Here is an 18,000-nt window from a genome sequence, read left to right as displayed (position 1 = left end):
CCATCACTCTCCTTCTTGGTCAAATAGCGCTTACACAGCCTGAAGGTGTTGGTCATTGTCCTGTTGAAAAACAAATGAGAGTCGCACTAAGTGCAAACCAGATGGGATGGTGTATCGCTGCAGAATGCTTGTGGTAGCCATCATGATTAATTGTGCCTTGAATTCTTAATAAATCACCAACAGTGTCACCAGCAAAGCACCCCCACACCATCACACCTCCTCCTCTATGCTTCACGGTGGGAACAACACATGCAGAGATCATCCGTTCAACTACTTTGCGTCTCACAAAGACACAGTGGTTGGAACCAAAAATCAGAAATTTGGACTCCAGACCAAAGGACAGATTTCAACCTGTCTAATGCTTGTCAATTGCGACCTGGCCAAGATAAAGCAAAGCAGTTCAACACATACAACAACACAGAGTTACACATGGAGTAAAACAAACATACAGTCAATAATACAGTAGAAAAATAAGTATATATATGATGTGAGCAAATGAGGTGACATAAGGGAGGTAAAGGCAAAAAAAAGACCAGGGTGGCGAAGTAAATAAAATATAGCAAGTAAAACTCTGGAATGATAGATTTGCAGTGGAAGAATGTGCGAAGTAGAAATAAAAATAATGGGGTGCAAAGGAGCTAAATAAATGAATAAATACAGTAGGGGAAGAGGTAGTTGTTTGGGCTAAATTATAGATGGTTAAAATTATAGGTGCTTAAAGTTAGTGAGGGAGATAAGTGTTACCAGTTTCAGAGATTTTTGTAGTTTGTTCCAGTCAATTGCAGCAGAGAACTGGAAGGAGAGGCGGCCAAAGGAAGAATTGGTTTTGGCGGTGACCAGAGATATACCTGCTGGAGGACGTGCTACAGGTGGGTGCTGCTATGGTGACGAGTGAGCTGAGATAAGGGGGGGCCTTTACCTAGCAGGGTCTTGTAGATGACCTGGAGCCAGTGGGTTTGGCAACGAGTATGAAGCGAGGGCCAGCCAACGAGAGTGTACAGGTGGTATGCTGGTAAATGCTGGTAAATACTCAAATACATTAAGTTAAACAATCATAAAAAGTAGTCCACTGTACCTGCTGTTCTTACCTGCATCCCTACCCCCCAACCTGAAAAATTGCAGCACCCCCAAACTACATCCCACTACTATAGATCGGCTCCTAAAGTTTCACCCTGGTGGTTGAATTCCTTGGAGTGGTGGGAATGTTTAATATCATTGACCGAGATACCCATCTCACCCAATCCGTGCAAAACACGGTCTGAGGAGACCAAGGTGATGACGTTCGAGCGAAATGGGAGCAGCACCGGGCTGGTTCTATATAAATAGAGAAAGTTTCCAAGCAACAACAGAAGCAAGTGCAGCACCCATGAGCAGAAGAGTGAGGACCTGAACTGCAAAATAGAGAGGGAGAGAATAATACCAAAGTCACGGATAGTTGCCAGGAGAACTTAGCTGAAGTACGACTTGTTTCTCATCCTCTCAGTTCAAGCGGAAGATTTTCAGCACCATGGACAGCATCAGGGTCCGCGCAGTCTTCTACCTGGGCGTCTGTCTGTCTGTCTTCAGTGTTGATTGCCAGGAGCAGATGTCACCCGATAACATACTCTCTTCACAAGAGGAACAATTTCCACTGGGATATGTCACCAGAAATTTGGTGTGTCAAATTTACTCATTTACTTATTTTTCTGTCCTTTTTGAGGATTTTAGGAAAAAACAGTTTGACTCAAACCAATCCAGAACTTGTTCAAGCATTTATTTATGTTGTACCATCAACTGATGTGTAACTATTCTGTGATGGAGATTGAGGACAGTCTACTTTTACCTTATGTGTTCAAATGAGCTATGTAAGATATCTATTATGTACATTATGCATTTGCGCCCATTCTTGCCCAATGTCAAGTTGCCGATTATATCGTTCCGCCTTCAAGCTAATGTCGAGAAATAGATGCCATGCAATATTTATTTGGGTTGATAGTGAAGATGGTTCTAAATATCTTTATTGGCGACTTTTTTTCAGGCTGATGTGCTCGAGGGGCTTCTAGAAGGCGGGCAGCAAGACAACATGATAGGTCTATCAGTGGAGAAGAAAGCAAGTCTCATTCCACGGGTAAGTCAAGAATAATCTAAGTTCTTTTACATCTACCTTACATATCTCAGTTCCAAAACGCACCTAACGCAAAACCGAATGAGCGCAAAAGGTCGTCCGAGAGTCATATATTTGGAGTGCCAGCAGAGCCTACGGTGCTGTCGGAAGTTGTCTGTTACATTGAATGTGCTTTTATTTGGGAACAGAAATGTGCAAGAAGGACCTAACGAATTTTGCTAACACTCTCTCTCCTCTCATATTTACAGTGTGATGTTGGAGAGCGGTGCGCTATGAAGCACGGGCCGCGCATCGGAAGGCTTTGTGACTGTCTGCGAGGCACCGCATGCAACACATTCTTCCTGCGTTGTTACTGACCCCGGTCACAGACCTTTCCCCTCAGGCGCACAACATTTCCGAGACCCAGGCTTGTGATACGCCCATGCACCTGTACCGTTACCAATGTAAATGTCAGTCTGCATGTATGACTGTCTTGAATTCCTTTGTCTTCTGGAAGTATAAACAAATGTATTTATTTTCGTTTAATAAAACATCTCCATAAAGCTCCACGCATCCTCTTGCATTGTAGACGGGCCCTTTTGGATGTGTCATTAAATCAAAAGTTCACTTCTTATTTTCCTATTGCATTTGTAGCCCTACAGCTGCAATGAAATCCGTTTATTTAGGTTAATCTCCAAATGTGTTGCTTATAATGACATTGAAAGTCGAAAAATGAGATGAAGTTGCACACATCAGAAATGCTATCTAAAAAGACGTTTTCATTCGAACACGTTGTCTGAAAATGTCTCACATTTTAGTTCGTTGATAAAAGACCAAGGACCAAGGTTACATTAATGCAATAGGCCTTAATCTTGCCGAGTGATCCAGTCAATGCTGTCTTGCTGCAGATGTCTTCACTCCATAATGACTATGCATATGACTAATTGTGCTGCCATCATTAAGACTTTCCAACCAAATATTAATCAATCTGTCAAGGTTTGAGTTGACCTGGATTGACAAGTGGTGATCTTTAATACCAGACGGTTTTGGAGCCTGACTCCGTAAATGGTTAAGGAGGCGGGTGTACATAAAACAACATCTATGACGCACTTTTCTATCACATCTTAGATCACCCTGACTGACCTTTTCGCTGAGATCATACGAATAATGCGTGCGATATGAAGATGAGATATGGCTTTTTTTTTAAATACCGATTTCAGATATTAAAGAACCAGGGCAGTCAAAAGCGTGATTGACCTGTATTTTATATATATTTCCATACTACAAGGTTGGAATAATACTGTGACATTTTTATGATGATGATAATGCCCTTTTAGTCTAAGAGCTGTTTGAAAATACCACCTGTTTTGGATTCACCAGGTGGTAAATCAGTGGACAGTCCTAAACCTCTCTGCCAATGACAGCTAGTTTCCCCCGTCCCCACTCAGACCACTCCCACACAGTCCTAGCGAAATTCTTGCTCTTTGCTAAGCTATTTTTGTTTCTTTTCGGCCATTTTAATTGAAAACAATCACAGAAACCAGGTTTCCATCCAACCTTTTTATGCGAGTAAAGTACTGTGCCTTCAGAAAGTATTCATCCCCTTTGACTTATTCAACGTGTTGTTTTTACAGCCTTCAAAATGGATTCAATTGATTGATTTCCTCAACCATCTACACACAATACGCCACAATGACAACATTAAAACGTGTTTTTAGGCATTGTTGCAAATGCATTGAAAATGAAATCCAGAAACACCTCATTTACATCAAGTACCAGTAAAAAGTTTGCACACACCTACTCAGTCAAGGATTTTTCTTTATTTTTGACTGTTTTCTACATCGTAGAATAATAGTGAAGACATCAAAGCTATGAAATAACACACACGGAATCATGTAGTAAACAAAAAAAGTGTTCAACAAGTCAAAATAGATTTTATATTTGAGATTCTTCAAAGTAGCCACCCTTTGTCTTGACGACAGCCCTTTGCTATGACACTCCAAATTAGAGCTCAGGTGCATCCAATTCCCTTTGATCATCCTTGAGACGTCACTACAACTTTATGAGAGTTCTCCTGTGGCCAATTCAATTGTTTGGACATGATTTAGAAAGAAACACACTGGTCTATATAAGGTCTCACAGTTGACAGTGTACAGTGTGTCAGAGCAGAAACTATACCCTGAAGTCCCAAGGAACTGTCCATAGAGCTACGTTTGTGATGAGGCATACTGTATATCTGGGGAAGGGTATAAAAGTAATATGATCAACTTTTTGGGGTATTTCATTTTCAAGAAATCTGCAAAACTTTCTAAAAACATGTTTTCACTTTGTCTTTATGGAGTATTGTGTGTAGGTTGGTGAGAAACATTTTTCATTCAGGCTGAAACACAACAAAATGTGGAATAAGTTAAGGGGTATGACTACTTTCTGAAGACTTGTCTGATAATTTGTTTTACGACAGGTCTGACAGAAAAAGCTAATTTGTCTGTAAACTGTCCAACTGTAGACAAAACAAAATATGCTAGACAAGGTAAGATCTTTTTGTGTCAGTAAAATGTAGAGAAATAGCAGTGGAAACACCTTTATGCGCAAATATTGATAATACATTTACATTTAAATCAAAACAAATTGTATTAGTCACATACACATAGTTAGCAGGTGTTAATGCAAGTGTAGCGAAATGCTTGTGCTTCGAGTTCCGACAGTGCAGTCATTTCTAACAAGTAATCTAACAATTCCCCAACATCTACCTAATACACACAAATCTAAAGGGCTAAAATGAGAATATGTACATGTAGGTATATGGATGAGCGATGGCCGAGCGGCATAGGCAAGGTGCAATAGATGGTATAAAATACAGTATATACTGTACATGTGATATGAGTAATGTAAGATATGTACACGTTATTAAAGTGCCATTATTTCAAGTGTCATTGTATTAAGTGACTAGTGATCCATTTATTAAAGTGGCCAGTGATTGGGTCTCAATGTAGGCAGCAGCCTCTCTGAGTTAGTGATTGCTGTTTAGCAGTCTGATGGCCTTGAGATAGATGCTGTTTTTCAGTCTCTCGGTCCAAGCTTTGATGCACCTGTACTGACCTCCTCTTCTGGATGGTAGCTGTGTGAATAGGCAGTGGCTCGGGTGTTTGATGTCCTTGATCTTTTTTGCCTTCCTGTGACAATGGGTGTTGTAGGTGTCATGGGGGGCAGGTAGTTTGCCCCCGGTGATGTGTTGTGCAGACAGCATCACCCATTGGAGAGCCTTGCGATTGAGGGTGGTGCAGTTTCCGTACCAGCCCGGCAGTATGCTCTCGATTGTGCATCTGTAAAAGTCTGTCAGGGTTTTTGGTGACAAGCCAAATTTCTTCAGCCTCCTGATGTTGAAGAGGCGCTGCTGCTCCTTCTCAGCTCCTTCTCAGGTGGGTGGACCATTTCAGTTTCTCCGTGATGTGTATGCTGAGGAACTTAAAACTTTCCACCTTCTCCACTGCTGTCCCTTCGATGTGGATAGGGGGCTGCTCCCTCTGCTGTTCTCTGAAGTCCACGACCATCTCCTTTGTTTTGTTGACGTAGAGTGAGGGGTTGTTTTCCTGACACCACACTCCGAGTGCCCTCATCTCCTCCCTGTAGGTTGTCTCGTCGTTGTTGGTAATCAAGCCCACTATTGTTGTGTCGTCTCCAAACTTGATGATTGAGTTGGAGGTGTGCATGGCCACACAGTCATGGGTGAACAGGGAGTACAGGAGGGGGCTGAGCACGCACCCTTGTGAGGCCCCAGTGTTGAGGGTCAGCGAGGTGGAGATGTTGTTTCCTACCTTCACCACCTGGGGGCAGCCCGTCAGAAAGTCCAGGACCCAGTTGAACAGGGCAGGGTTGAGACCCAGGGTCTCCAGCTTGATGATGAGCTTGGAGGGTACTATAATGTTGAATGCTGAGCTGTCATCAATTAACAGCATTCTTACATAGGTATTCCTCTTGTCCAGATGGGATAGGGCAGTGTGAGCGGTATGCAATCTGAAGTGGGTCTAAGGTGGCCGGTAAGATGGAGGTGATATGATCCTTGACTAGTCTCTCAAAGCACTTCATGATGACAGAAGTGAGTGCAGCAGGGCGGTAGTCATTTAGTTCAGTTATCTTTGCCTTCATGGGTACAGGAACAATGGTAGCCATATTGAAGCATGTGGGGACAACAGACTGAGATAGGGAATGATTGAATATGTTTGTAAACACACCAGCCAGCTGGTCTGAGCATGCGCTGAGGATGCGGCTAGGGATGCCATCTGGGCCAGCAGCCCTGCGGGGGTTAACACGTTTAAATGTTTTACTCACGTCAGCCACGGAGAAGGAGGGGGGAGCACAGTCCTTGTTAGCATGCCACGATGGTGGCACTGTATTATCCTCAAAGCGGGCAAAGAAGTTGTTTCGTTTGTCTGTAAGCGTGATGTCGGTGTCCGTTACGTGGCTGGATTTATTTTTGTAGTCCGTGATTTCCCGTAAACCCTGCCACATACGTCTCGTGTCTGAGCTGTTGAAATGCGACTCCACCTTGTCCCTGTACTGGCATTTTGCTTGTTTGATTGCCTTGTGGAGGGAATAACTACACTGTTTATATTCAGACATATTCCCAGACCTCTTTCCATGGTTAAATGCGGTGGATCGAGCTTTCAGTTTTGCTCAAATGCCGCCATCCATCCACGGTGTCTGGTTAGGGTAGGTTTTAATAGTCACAGTGGGTACAACATCTCCAATTAAATTCTTTATAAACGCAGTCACCGAGTCAGCACATTGGTCGATGTTGTTCTCAGAGGCTGACCGGAACATATTCCAGTCCGTGTGATCAAAACAATCTTGAAGCGTGGCTTCCGATTGGTCGGACCAGAGTTGAATGGTTCTCGTCACTGGTACATTCTGTTTGAGTTTCTTTCTTTTAGACGGAAGGAGCAAGATGGCATCGTGGTCAGATTTGCAGAAGGGTGGGTGGGGGAGGTCCTTGCATACATCAGGGAAGTTAGAGTAGCAGTGGTCGAGGGTATTGCGCATGCGCATAGTGCAATCAATATGCTGGTCGAATTTACGTAGCCTTATTCTCAAATTAGCTTTGTTAAAATCTCCAGTTACAATAAATGCAGCCTCAGGAAGTATGGTTTCCAGTTTGCAAATAGTCTAGTGAAGTTCCTTGATGGCCATCTTGGTGTCTGCTTGAGGGGGAATGTACCCAGCTGTGACTATAACTGACGAGAATTCTCTTGGTAGGTAAAATGGCCGGCATTTGATTGTAAGGAATTCTAGATCGGGTGAGCAGAAGGATTTGAGTTCCTGTATGTTGTTATGATTACACAATGAGTCGTTAATCGTAAAGCATACACCCCCGCCCTTCCTCTTCTCAGAGAGATGTTTATGTCTGTCGGCGCGATGCATGGAGAAGCCCGGTGGCTGGACCGATTCTGACAACATATCCCGAGAGCCATGTTTCCGTGAAAGAGAGAATGTTAAAATCTCTGATGTCTCTCTGGAAGGCAACCCTTGCTCGAATTTCGTCTACCTTGTCAAGAGACTGGACATTGGCTAGTAGTATACTCGGAGTGGTGGGCGGATGTGCAGGTCTACGGAGCCTGGCCAGGTGGCCACTTCGACTGCCCCTTCTGCAACGTCGTTGTTTTGGGTCGACTACTGGAATTAGATCCATTGTCCTGGGCGATGGTTCGAACAGAGGATCCACTTTGGGAAAGTCGTATTCCTGGTCGCAATGTTGGTAAATTGGCATTGTTCTTATATCAAATAGTTCTTCCTGGTTGTATATACTAAGACTTAAGATTTCCTGGGGTAACAATGTTAGAAATAATACATAAAAAACTAAATACTGCATAGTTTCCTAATATTCCGAAGTGAGGCGACCATCTCTGTCAGCGCCATTTAACTGTAAATATCGAAGTAAACTTGGAGGAGTCTCTCGATGATATGGTGTGTGGTCCCTCGCACTATGACTCAGAAAAGCATGTAGTTTTTTAGGCTACAAATTAAATAAATGATAATGAACTTCCGAGTTTGATGAAAGTCCATGGTGATGAGCTTGATGCTCCTTCTTCTTCATAATGATCGTTGCGTGGCTGCCATTTGACAAATTATAAGACCCCCGATAATTAATCTCATTATGTAACAGGTTATACCCGCATTGTATCTGCAATCTGTTGGCTAGAGCGCACATGCCAAGACCAGAGTGGGCACATTCACTATATAATGCCACATTTTTTTTGTGCCAAAACCATCAGTAGAGTTGACAATGCAATGGGAATTTAACTGCAACGTATCTTCATGTACACTATGTCATAAAGCTTATATCCGCAACAAGTCAATTTAATGGAAACACTTGGGGAAATGCACATATTGTTTTATGCAGATGTTTTAAACATTCGCAAGAATATTGAATCTTTGCCAATTGGAGGGGAGACCTGGCTAATAAGGTTGTTACCCAGAAATGGTTTGGTTTTGAGATAAAAACGGCTGTATTGGACCTTTAAGAAAATGATCAGACATGTACATGAAAGCGCTGTAGATTAACTAAAGGAAATTGTGTGATAGGCTAATAGGCCATGTTTGCTCTGTCTTGTGGATATAGTCTACACCGTGGTTGGTTCATTTGAGCTAAACGCCAAGGCCTACAGCTTGTGTCAACCTGTCAAAGTGTAATTTGCAACGGACGTCATGTGATCATTAAACCCGTTTAGAAAAGGAAAGATTACCGTGCATCTAGGAGAGTGTTTGCGCACACTGGGCAGTGTGCTTGTTAAAGAGGTTCGGCAATAGCGTCTGCTATTGACGTCGAGACAAAATATTGTTTGTGGACATCGGAGTCAAATTGGTTGAGCTGAAATGCGCTCAGCACATTGGAGAGCTCTCGCGCGTAGTGAATCACTCCGCCACTCATTCTGATGCGTACAGATCAGCAGTGCCACTGTCTGACAATTTAGTGGAAATCACGCTATGACGAATTTCACTGTGCTGTTTCTGCTGATGTGTTGTGTTCTATGTGTGCACTTTCTGTCTGTCGGAGTAGAGGCAAGATTACCAGACGTTCCGTCGTTGGAAACACGAGACTCACGCAAGCATAAACAGGTGAGTTTGGTTAGATATCCTGGCTATGATTTAAACAGCATAGTCATTTAATATAAGGCTTACTTTATTATATGAATCAATTCCGTCTAGTGAACATAATTGTTTAATGGTACTATGGACTATGATGATTAGGCCTTTGGTCTCGGCCCCAATATAGCCAAGTCATTTTCACTCTTCTATTCTAGTTGGGTGTCCCTGTCCATGATAGGGGACAGCTTCAGAGGGCAATATCTTCCTCAGTTTTGAGAAACAAGTTCAACCGCCTTCCGGGAGTATGTCAACGTCTACGCAGAAGGAGAATCACAATTCTGGTACATTATTGGCTGTAACTAACCATTTTTTTATGATTCCTAGATCTGCTTTTCTGTTGAGCTGATTTGTCAAAAATGCAGTTGGACAACATATTTTTAGTAGTTGACCCTTTTTCTAATTTTAGTATTTTATAAACCACGGGCCCAATCAAAACCCAGTTTGGACTACCAGCTTTGATTGAGTAGGGCCCCAAGTTACTCTTGTTAGCCTTCAGTTTGATTGTGGTACCAGTGCGACATCTAGTGGTTCATTGGAAACCCCCACCAACTACACAGTACCCTTGTTTGGCATCGGTGCAATCTAGCACACACAAATCAACAATGGAATCAATTTTGTCATGTACTTTTCTTTCAGTGCAATTCCAACGTGGGCAAGTACTGTTCGGTCAAAGATGGAGCTCAACATGGCCATATTTGCCGCTGTCCAAGAGCATCAAAGTGTAAATACTTCTTTCTGAGGAGTCTGTAGAGTTCAATTTAAATTGTCTTTGTCTGTTGTGCTGTTTGTCTCCCGTCAAACTGTTTTGACAATTAAATAAATGCACATTTTAAAGATAAAAATACAAGGAACACTTTCCCAGTACATCACAAACTGTTGTGACATATATTGCTTATATTATCCCTACCACGCATCATTACACATCATAACCATGCCATAACAGCCTGTCATAATAGGGTCATAAAACTGTCATGAGACCTTTTTGGTCCTGTTGTGACATATATTGCATTACTTTATGACTGGTTATGACACCAACATAAGTGTCAAATCCCACAAAAAAAACCTACCACGGTAGTTACTTTATGGCTGGTTGTGACACCTACATAAGTTTCAAAACCCACAAAACATACCATTACAACATAGCCTACTTGTCAACAGTATGTTTTAAACATTTTCTGAAATTTACCATATTAAATCATTGTAATTGCGCACACATTGATGTCAGACATGCACCTACCCAATGCTATGTTGCTGATGCTGGGATGAATGCAGGAGCAGATATCAGGAGCAGGACAAGACACTTTTTTGGACTGATGATTGACATAAGGGAATGTACGTGAGAGGCCCATCTGGCTTACAGCAGTGGTAAGAACTTTAAAGTATTTTGACTTAAGTATCACATAAGCTGTTTTTTTGGGGGGGTTGGGGGTCTGTAAATTACTAGTTCTACTTTCACTCCACTACATTCCTAAAGAAAATATGTACTTTTTTACTCCCACACATTTTACCTGACACCAAAAAGTAGTCATTACATTTTGAATGCTCAGGCAGGAGAGACTTATGATCCAATTCACACACACACCTATCAATATAACACATACCTACAGCCTCTGATCTGGCGGACTCACGAAACACAAATACTACATTCGTAAATGGGTGTTGAAATGTGCCTGTCCGTAAAGGGGGAAAAAAAGGAGGGATTGTGCCATTAGCGTAATATGGAGGAATCTGATGTATAGCTTTTACTTTATACTTTTAGTCCAAGTAAAGTCACACAGGATGGTCATAATGCTTCAAGACAGTGTCATAAAGTGTATTATCTGCAAGTAATTTCAAATGGAGAAAAAAAATCACGACTAAAGAATTCATTACAACGAAAACAAAGGACTTAAGCAACAAACAAAATAAATTGTTGGTGGGGAAAGAAAAACATTTGAATAAATGTGGGTTGACACGCGTCATACCCAGCCATGCAATATGTCACAACAGGCGTAAATGCATGCGTCAGGACAGTGTTATGACCATATAACAGATAATATCAACTGTTATGATCGTGTCATGTCGCTGGGTGTGAAGTGTTACCCTATTTAATTACAACAAAAACACATATTAACTGTTGTCCGATTTTCCATTTATTCTTGCAGAATTCTCAACTCTTTGTGAGCTGCTGAGGCTGGAAAACACATGTTACAATTCCTAAAAATACATTATTTACAGTTTAAATGTAAAACCATGATAAAATCATGAAAATACTGGCAATCACTGAGCTCAGAGACCAATGTTACTAGGAGCATACTAGGGGAGTCGAAAAAAGTGAATCTCCATCAGTGGAAATGCAACTAAGTTTTTAAATGAATGAAAACAGAAAGAAATATGTGCAGTTTGTTTGTGTGTATTGGATAATGCTATACTCTTGTGAAAAAGTAGTCAAATGTCAGTGTTTGTGTTTAGAACCATGCCTGGAATCTCCAAACACACAGGATTTTACCTTTCACAACCTAGTGATTATAGACTTTTGGCAGAACACCAATACTGAATCTTGGAAATATGAATCCCATGGAGGTGAAAAACAGCACTGCAGCATGAAACTCATACAACAGTACACAGTAACACTGCAACACTCATCCCCCTATAAGACAGATTCTAGATCCACTTGAGTCACAGACCTAGTTATTAGGCCATGTTTCCAAGTCAGACAGGGCATTTGACACTAGATGAGATTATTGGTTCTCTCAGAGAACAGAAACGTGTGCCAGAAACACCTCTGGCATTTGTCAGACAATTCTGTATATTCACAGGTTTCAGTCCACTTTATAACCCCCACCCCCACCCCCACCCACCCAAAAAGATGTCAAAGAAATGTATGTGGCTTGAACTAATCCATCAGTTGTCTGCTACTTAGAATGCAGTCAGTTCCCGTTCATCACTTTGTCCAGATCAAAGTACTGCAAGTTGCCTGCTCAGAAGAGCCATTCCCTTTAGAGTTATTCATTCCATTGACAAAACGCCAGACACTGTTCACCATTTGTGCTTTGGCGGGTTAAAATTAGAGCTGGAGTTTCACTGTCAATCTTGATTTTATAAGCTCGTTACTGTCAGGCCTAATTTCTTCAACCCCCCCCCCCAAAAAGTGAAACCGTTTTCTAGTAAGTCTGGCCCATTGAACGTTACGTTCTCCAGACCCCCATGCTGTTGAAATGGAGCGGCTGTGGTAATTCTTAACAGTTTGAAATGTTGAGATGAGCCACCATGGTGAGTTCTACTAGTCTCTTCACTCTGGTGTATTGCGCTAGATAGACTCGATCTGCCTGCGGACTTTCTCGGAGGCAAGCCGGTCCAGCGAACGTTGCCTAGCGACCACTATGAGCGCAAACAGTACGGTGAGGCCCAACGTGGCTCCTTCAAACTTCCAGAAAAGGTATTCCTCCATCAGGGTAGAGCGGCAGCTACGAGCAGAAGGGAAACAAGCGTATACATGATGGAAAGCTTGACAGAATCGTTATTATCATGTGTAAAAGCAAATCACAAAAATCTTTATTCAACCTTAAAAATCAGTCTGTGCAGCAGTCTAACATTTGAGTTTGTCTCCTGTAATCTGTTATGAAAAAGCACTTCATAGTGTTTTCTTAAGATAACTTATCTAAAGTCTGGTTAATGACATCAATTCACACAAGATCTAGGTTCAACCTGTGAAATCAAGAGACAAGCTCGGCATCACAAGATCACAACGAAATGGAAATCGAAGTTGTAGGGGTGGGGACTCACCTCTTGTACTCATCTTTATTAGACTTGGTGCAGTTGATCCTCTCCACGTATCCCGTCTGAATACATGCTGCCCACGACTTCTAGAGGGAGGACAGGATGGTTAAGGGCATCTAGTCTACAAACTGTTGAAAATGATGTATCAGACACAGAAAACAATGTTTTCATGACAGTAACATGTTGGTGGAAGGTGCAAGGGAATTCAATGGGTCTACACTGGATATTCAAGCCCAACAGAAAAGTTGGAGAGAGGGTTTGTGTTTAGCTTGGAAGTGTCCTAAACCAGGTTATAATAACAGACTGTTTTTCTCTTTCACTGGGCTAGCTTAAACCTGCCTACTTTAAAATCAGATAAGAGTATCCCAGTATTCTCTATAGCTTACAGTTAAAAGGGCTTGTTGCAGCTTGAAGTCCACTGTCATAAGCAACCATGGACTGTGAGGTAGCATAAAACACGACTACATTAATAGCATATATTGAATATACTGCATTCATGTTTAGAGAGATATTCACATCTCCCAATAATAAACTGTCTATTAACCAGATAACTATTGGCGGAAGAAAGGAAATGTAAGGAGAAGTGTGGGGAGGGAGATGACAAAGAGAGAGATCTCACCGACTGGAAAGTGTTGCACCGGGAGCATTCCACTGCAACCACAAACTCCTCCATCTGCCAACAGGGGGTGGTTACCGGCCTGGCCACTAAAACACAGGCGAAACACAATGCCTCGAATCAGTGTCTGAAAAGGACTGGGAATAGTTTTGACAGAAATTATGGTGAATGACATGACCAGTGACACACTTTTGTTTATACCATTGACACGAGTGAAGTAAACTGGAGCTTCTATCAGCCCCACACAAACATGTGCTTCTCTGTGAACTGTGTTGCTAACTTGCTCTACAAACAATGTATGAGCAGTCACTGGCATTTATGTTTGCAGCACCACATCAATCCTGTACTCATGTTCTCCAACTCATTCTTATCAAATACTGATAAAAAAGTATAGCACCTGTGGTCTTCTCCTCACTCAGCAGAGCTGCACCAAACACTCTGAAAGAGACAGTAATGAGGGTTAAGCTCTGAAGCAATGTCGAGCATAAAGGCTTATCAGCAAAAAGGATGACACCAGCACACTCACCTGAGAGACACCAAAACCCAGAAGAGTGCATGCAAGGCCAGGATTCTGGGCCTCAAGCACGACATGGGGATCCTGCAATCGCTCTCCATCCTCCCCATGCAGGTGTGTGTGGTGTGTGCCACAATTACAACCAAGGCCTGAAGCTTGTCATCGGGGAATTATTCTCTATGGTCCAAAATGGCTGAAACCTGTTACACAATCAAACCACTACCATAATAAGAGACTGAAACATTGGGCAACGGGGAATGCCCATGTTCAACAACCAAACATCCATTTAGCCCATTTATAATTAGCAACCACTAAGACACTTTAACAAAGAAGCTTATCTAGATGCCACTGTTAATCGCATTAACGTTACATGTTCAATGGAAGCATGATGGTTCAAGTTCAAATGTGTTTTCCTCCCTAGCCTAGGGCTGGACCTCATACGCTGTCTTCCAGTCATTTAAACTACTCCCCCCAACAGATACGCCGTAGGTTGACTGTGGACACCTACCTATGTGGGCAGGGTCTGCTGAACAAAGCATTACGCTAACTAGTTAAACATCTGTAACCGACTTAATGATGAAAAAACGTATCCAGCCATCTCTCTCTGTTCACTCAGTAATGAATGAGACAATGCAGCAAACCTTCCGCCAGTCGACTGGACTTCAACCATTATCTCATCTTTCCATTAGTAATATTAGGTAATTGCTGCATAAACATATTAACAAAGCAGACAATGCGGGTCGCTTTCAGGTTAGTGTTGTTGCTAACTAGCTAGCGAACAGCTGGCAACAGTTCTAAAATCAAGTTATGGAACTTAACTAGCTAACGGTTACCTAGTTAAAAGGTAACTTAAATAATAGGTTAGTTTGATATCGTGCCGCTAATCATTTGATTATAGCTAGTAACGTAGTACGATCATAACTTGGTTTAGGCAATAACTAGCAAGCAAGACATACAAAGCAACATGATTAACAGCCGGCTATTTTGTTCCCAGTAGAGTCGCTAGTCTCGTTAGCCTGGCGGGGGTTTAGGTTTACTAGCTAACATAGCGAGAAGACGGCTAACGTTAGTAGCATAACTTAGTCACCGGAACCCCTTCTAATTAGCATGCTGAAATAATTGACCACACAAATGTAATGTTAGATATTATTCGTTGAAAAGCAAACCTTAACAGATGTCTCACAAAGACTTCGTGTGATCTTGTTGTTTTCGTTCAGTCCCTGAATAGCCGTTTAGTGGAGAAGTGCACCTCCATTTTGAGTCATGTTGGAAACGCGAATGAATACGTAAGGGTACGTCATCAAATGCGTTCCAGCCTGGTTGACCCGGTGTCATTAGCGACAGCTCCCTCTAGCGCTTGTCTAGAACGCAAACTGGCGAACTTGTAAACAATCCTGTGTTAAACCTATCTGTTCAGGGAAAATAACGTGTCTAGGTCTGCTGATAGTGAAAGAACTGAAAACCTATTTAAATGCCAGAGTCTGGATAACTGAAATGACCAGGGGCCGGTCCACCCAGGTCCACCATGCCCTATTTTGTCTATATTCTACCTGGCTCTGAGAATAGTGCATTGAACTGCTCACAATATACAGAGAACACTGCAGCACTCCACCCCCTCCAATGAAAATCCTTATAATTCAACAAAATCGTAGCTCACTGGCCCCATGTTGACCTCCTACTTTATTTCACTTTTGTTCAAATGTATATTTTGGGCTTATGTGTAATATGGTCCTATAGTATCTAACCTGATATTTGTTCATGTCAGATCAAATCTATGCCTACTTCATTTCCAGTTGACTGTAGCCAATGCATGTCCCCAATACCTGATATATAGGTGGGTACATGAGGGTATTGGGGATACAGGTACACTGTGTCCCCAATACTGTTATTACAGTATAGATACTGGTAGACCATGGCTGTGTCTGTTCATAAACAATGGTAGATACACACTTCTATCGTACATTATGATCAACACCATCATCCCGGCAACACTAGACCCACTCCAATTCGCATACCGCCCCAACAGATCCAAAGATGACACAATCTCAATCGCACTCCACACTACCCTTTCCCAACTGGACAAAAGGAACACCTACAGTGGCAAGAAAAAGTATGTGAACCCTTTGGAATTACCTGTATTTCTGCATAAATTGGTCATACAATTATATCTGATCTACATCTAGGTCACAACTATAGATAAACACAGTCTGCTTAAACTAATAACACACAAACAATTACACGTGTTCATGCCTTTATCGAACACCGTGTAAACATTCACAGCGCAGGGTGGGAAAAGTATGTGTTTAATAACTGGTTGACCCTCCTTTGGCAGCAATAATCTCAACCAAACGTTTTCTGTAGTTGCGGATCAGACCTGCACAACAGTCAGGAGGAATTTTGGACCATTCCTCTTTACAAAACTGTTTCAGTTCAGCAATATTCTTGAGATGTCTGGTGTGAACTGCTCTCTTGAGGTCATGCCACAGCATCTCAGTCGGGTTGAGGTCAGGACTCTGACTGGGCCACTCCAGAAGGCGTATTTTCTTCTGTTGAAGCCATTCCGTTGTTGATTTACTTCTGTGTTTTGGGTCCTTGTGTCCTGTTACGTCACCCAACTTCTGTTGAGCTTCAATTTGCAGACAGATAGCCTAACATTGTCATGCAAAATGTGTTGATAAACTTGGGAATTCATTTTTCAGTCGATGATAGCAAGCTGACCAGGCAATGAGGCAGCCCCAAACCATGATGCTCCCTCCACCATACTTTACAGAATGGATGAGGTTTTGATGTTGGTGTGCTGTGCCTTTTTTCTCCACACAGTGTTGTGTGTTCCTTCCAAACAATCCAACTGTAGTTTCATCTGTCGACAGAATATTTTGCCAGTAGCGCTGTGGAACATCCAGGTACACTTTTGCAAACTTCAGGCGTGCAGCAATGTTTTTTTTGGACAGCAGTGGCTTCTTCCGTGGTGTCCTCCCATGAACACCATTATTGTTTAGTGTTTTGCGTATCGTAGACTTGTCAACAGAGATGTTAGCATGTTCCAGAGATTTCTGTACGTTTTTATCTGACACTGTAGGATTCTTCTTAACCTCATTGAGCATTCTGCGCTGTGCTCTTGCAGTCATATTTGCAGGACGGCCACTCCTAGGGAGAGTAACAACAGTGCTGAACTTTCTCCATTTATAGACCATTTTGTCTACCATGGACTAATGAACATCAAGGCTTTTATAGATACTTTTGTAACCCTTTCCAGCTTTATACAAGTCAACAATTCTTCATCTTAATTCTTATGAGATCTCTTTTGTTCAAAGCATGGTTCACATCAGGCAATGCTTCTTGTGAATAGCAAGCTCAAATTTTGTGAGTATTTCTTATAGGGCAAGGCAGTTTTAATCAACATCTTCAATCTCATCTCATAGATGGGACTCCAGGTTAGCTGACTCTCGGCGAGTCTCCCCCTGATGGCTGACCTGCTGTACACCACAAAGCACACTCTGTCTATTGTTGTGACTCAGAAATCCAGGTAATTCCAAAGGGTTCACATACTTTTTCTTTCCACTGTATGTGAGAATGCTGTTCATTGACTACAGTTCAGCGTTCTACACCATAGCGCCCACAAAGCTCATCGCTAAGCTAAGGACCCTGGGACTAAACACCTCCCTCCGCTACTAGATCCTGGACTTCCTAACGGGCCGCCCCCAGGTGTTAAGGTTAGGCAACAACACATCTGCCACGCTGATCCTCAACACTGAGGGGGCCCCTCAGGGCTGTGTGGTTAGTCCGCTCCTGTACTCCCTGTTCACCCACGACTGTGTGGCCAAGCATGACTCCAACACCATCATTAAGTTTGTTGACGACACAACGGTGGTAGGTCTGATCACC

General features: G+C 42.3%; 3 protein-coding genes across 5 annotated transcripts; 2 read left to right on the top strand and 1 right to left on the bottom strand.

Annotated features, from left to right (window-relative positions):
• Positions 1–1,361: 1,361 nt before the first annotated feature.
• On the top strand, positions 1,362–2,647 carry LOC124042800 (niq CART3-like). The gene is made up of 3 exons (XM_046360917.1): positions 1,362–1,654; positions 2,018–2,107; positions 2,353–2,647. Exons 1-3 carry the CDS (start codon positions 1,508–1,510, stop codon positions 2,458–2,460), a joined length of 345 nt encoding a protein of 114 aa, XP_046216873.1. The 5' UTR covers positions 1,362–1,507; the 3' UTR covers positions 2,461–2,647.
• Positions 2,648–7,349: 4,702 nt separating this feature from the next.
• si:ch211-191i18.4 (uncharacterized protein LOC799350 homolog) lies at positions 7,350–10,084 on the top strand. Of its 2 annotated transcripts, XM_046360915.1 has the most exons (4): positions 7,350–7,835; positions 9,138–9,196; positions 9,382–9,507; positions 9,863–10,084. In XM_046360915.1, the coding sequence occupies exons 1-4, from the start codon at positions 7,781–7,783 to the stop codon at positions 9,974–9,976; spliced, it is 354 nt and encodes a 117-aa protein (XP_046216871.1). In that variant the 5' UTR covers positions 7,350–7,780; the 3' UTR covers positions 9,977–10,084. The 2 variants fall into 2 exon arrangements, with proteins under 2 accessions (XP_046216871.1, XP_046216872.1); XM_046360916.1 differs by lacking the exon at positions 7,350–7,835 and having other exon boundaries at positions 7,954–9,196.
• Positions 10,085–11,335: 1,251 nt separating this feature from the next.
• On the bottom strand, positions 11,336–15,421 carry LOC124043479 (protein JTB-like). Of its 2 annotated transcripts, none has more exons than XM_046362113.1 (6): positions 15,282–15,421; positions 14,128–14,315; positions 13,999–14,039; positions 13,605–13,690; positions 12,992–13,071; positions 11,336–12,672 (listed from the first exon to the last, which is right to left on the bottom strand). In XM_046362113.1, exons 2-6 carry the CDS (start codon positions 14,223–14,225, stop codon positions 12,516–12,518), a joined length of 462 nt encoding a protein of 153 aa, XP_046218069.1. In that variant the 5' UTR covers positions 14,226–14,315; positions 15,282–15,421; the 3' UTR covers positions 11,336–12,515. The 2 variants fall into 2 exon arrangements, with proteins under 2 accessions (XP_046218069.1, XP_046218070.1); XM_046362114.1 differs by having other exon boundaries at positions 12,992–13,068.
• Positions 15,422–18,000: the final 2,579 nt, after the last annotated feature.

This window comes from Oncorhynchus gorbuscha, linkage group LG09, assembly GCF_021184085.1.
Source record: "Oncorhynchus gorbuscha isolate QuinsamMale2020 ecotype Even-year linkage group LG09, OgorEven_v1.0, whole genome shotgun sequence".
Taxonomy (NCBI): domain Eukaryota; kingdom Metazoa; phylum Chordata; class Actinopteri; order Salmoniformes; family Salmonidae; genus Oncorhynchus; species Oncorhynchus gorbuscha.
Note: the sequence above shows the minus strand (reverse complement) of the source record. Positions and strands in the feature narration are given on the sequence as shown.

Excerpts from the sequence above, each read along its gene's own strand:
- LOC124042800 (XM_046360917.1), top strand. The coding sequence starts at position 1,508 with ATGGACAGCATCAGGGTCCGCGCAGTCTTCTACCTGGGCGTCTGTCTG. Across the intron at positions 1,655-2,017 it reads GATATGTCACCAGAAATTTG|GCTGATGTGCTCGAGGGGCT; the intron begins GTGTGTCAAATT and ends ACTTTTTTTCAG. Across the intron at positions 2,108-2,352 it reads AAGCAAGTCTCATTCCACGG|TGTGATGTTGGAGAGCGGTG; the intron begins GTAAGTCAAGAA and ends TCATATTTACAG.
- si:ch211-191i18.4 (XM_046360916.1), top strand. The coding sequence starts at position 9,065 with ATGACGAATTTCACTGTGCTGTTTCTGCTGATGTGTTGTGTTCTATGT. Across the intron at positions 9,197-9,381 it reads ACTCACGCAAGCATAAACAG|TTGGGTGTCCCTGTCCATGA; the intron begins GTGAGTTTGGTT and ends CTTCTATTCTAG. Across the intron at positions 9,508-9,862 it reads GAAGGAGAATCACAATTCTG|TGCAATTCCAACGTGGGCAA; the intron begins GTACATTATTGG and ends CTTTTCTTTCAG.
- LOC124043479 (XM_046362113.1), bottom strand. The coding sequence starts at position 14,225 with ATGGGGAGGATGGAGAGCGATTGCAGGATCCCCATGTCGTGCTTGAGG. Across the intron at positions 14,040-14,127 it reads TGGGTTTTGGTGTCTCTCAG|AGTGTTTGGTGCAGCTCTGC; the intron begins GTGAGTGTGCTG and ends TGTCTCTTTCAG. Across the intron at positions 13,072-13,604 it reads GGTGCAACACTTTCCAGTCG|AAGTCGTGGGCAGCATGTAT; the intron begins GTGAGATCTCTC and ends TCCTCCCTCTAG.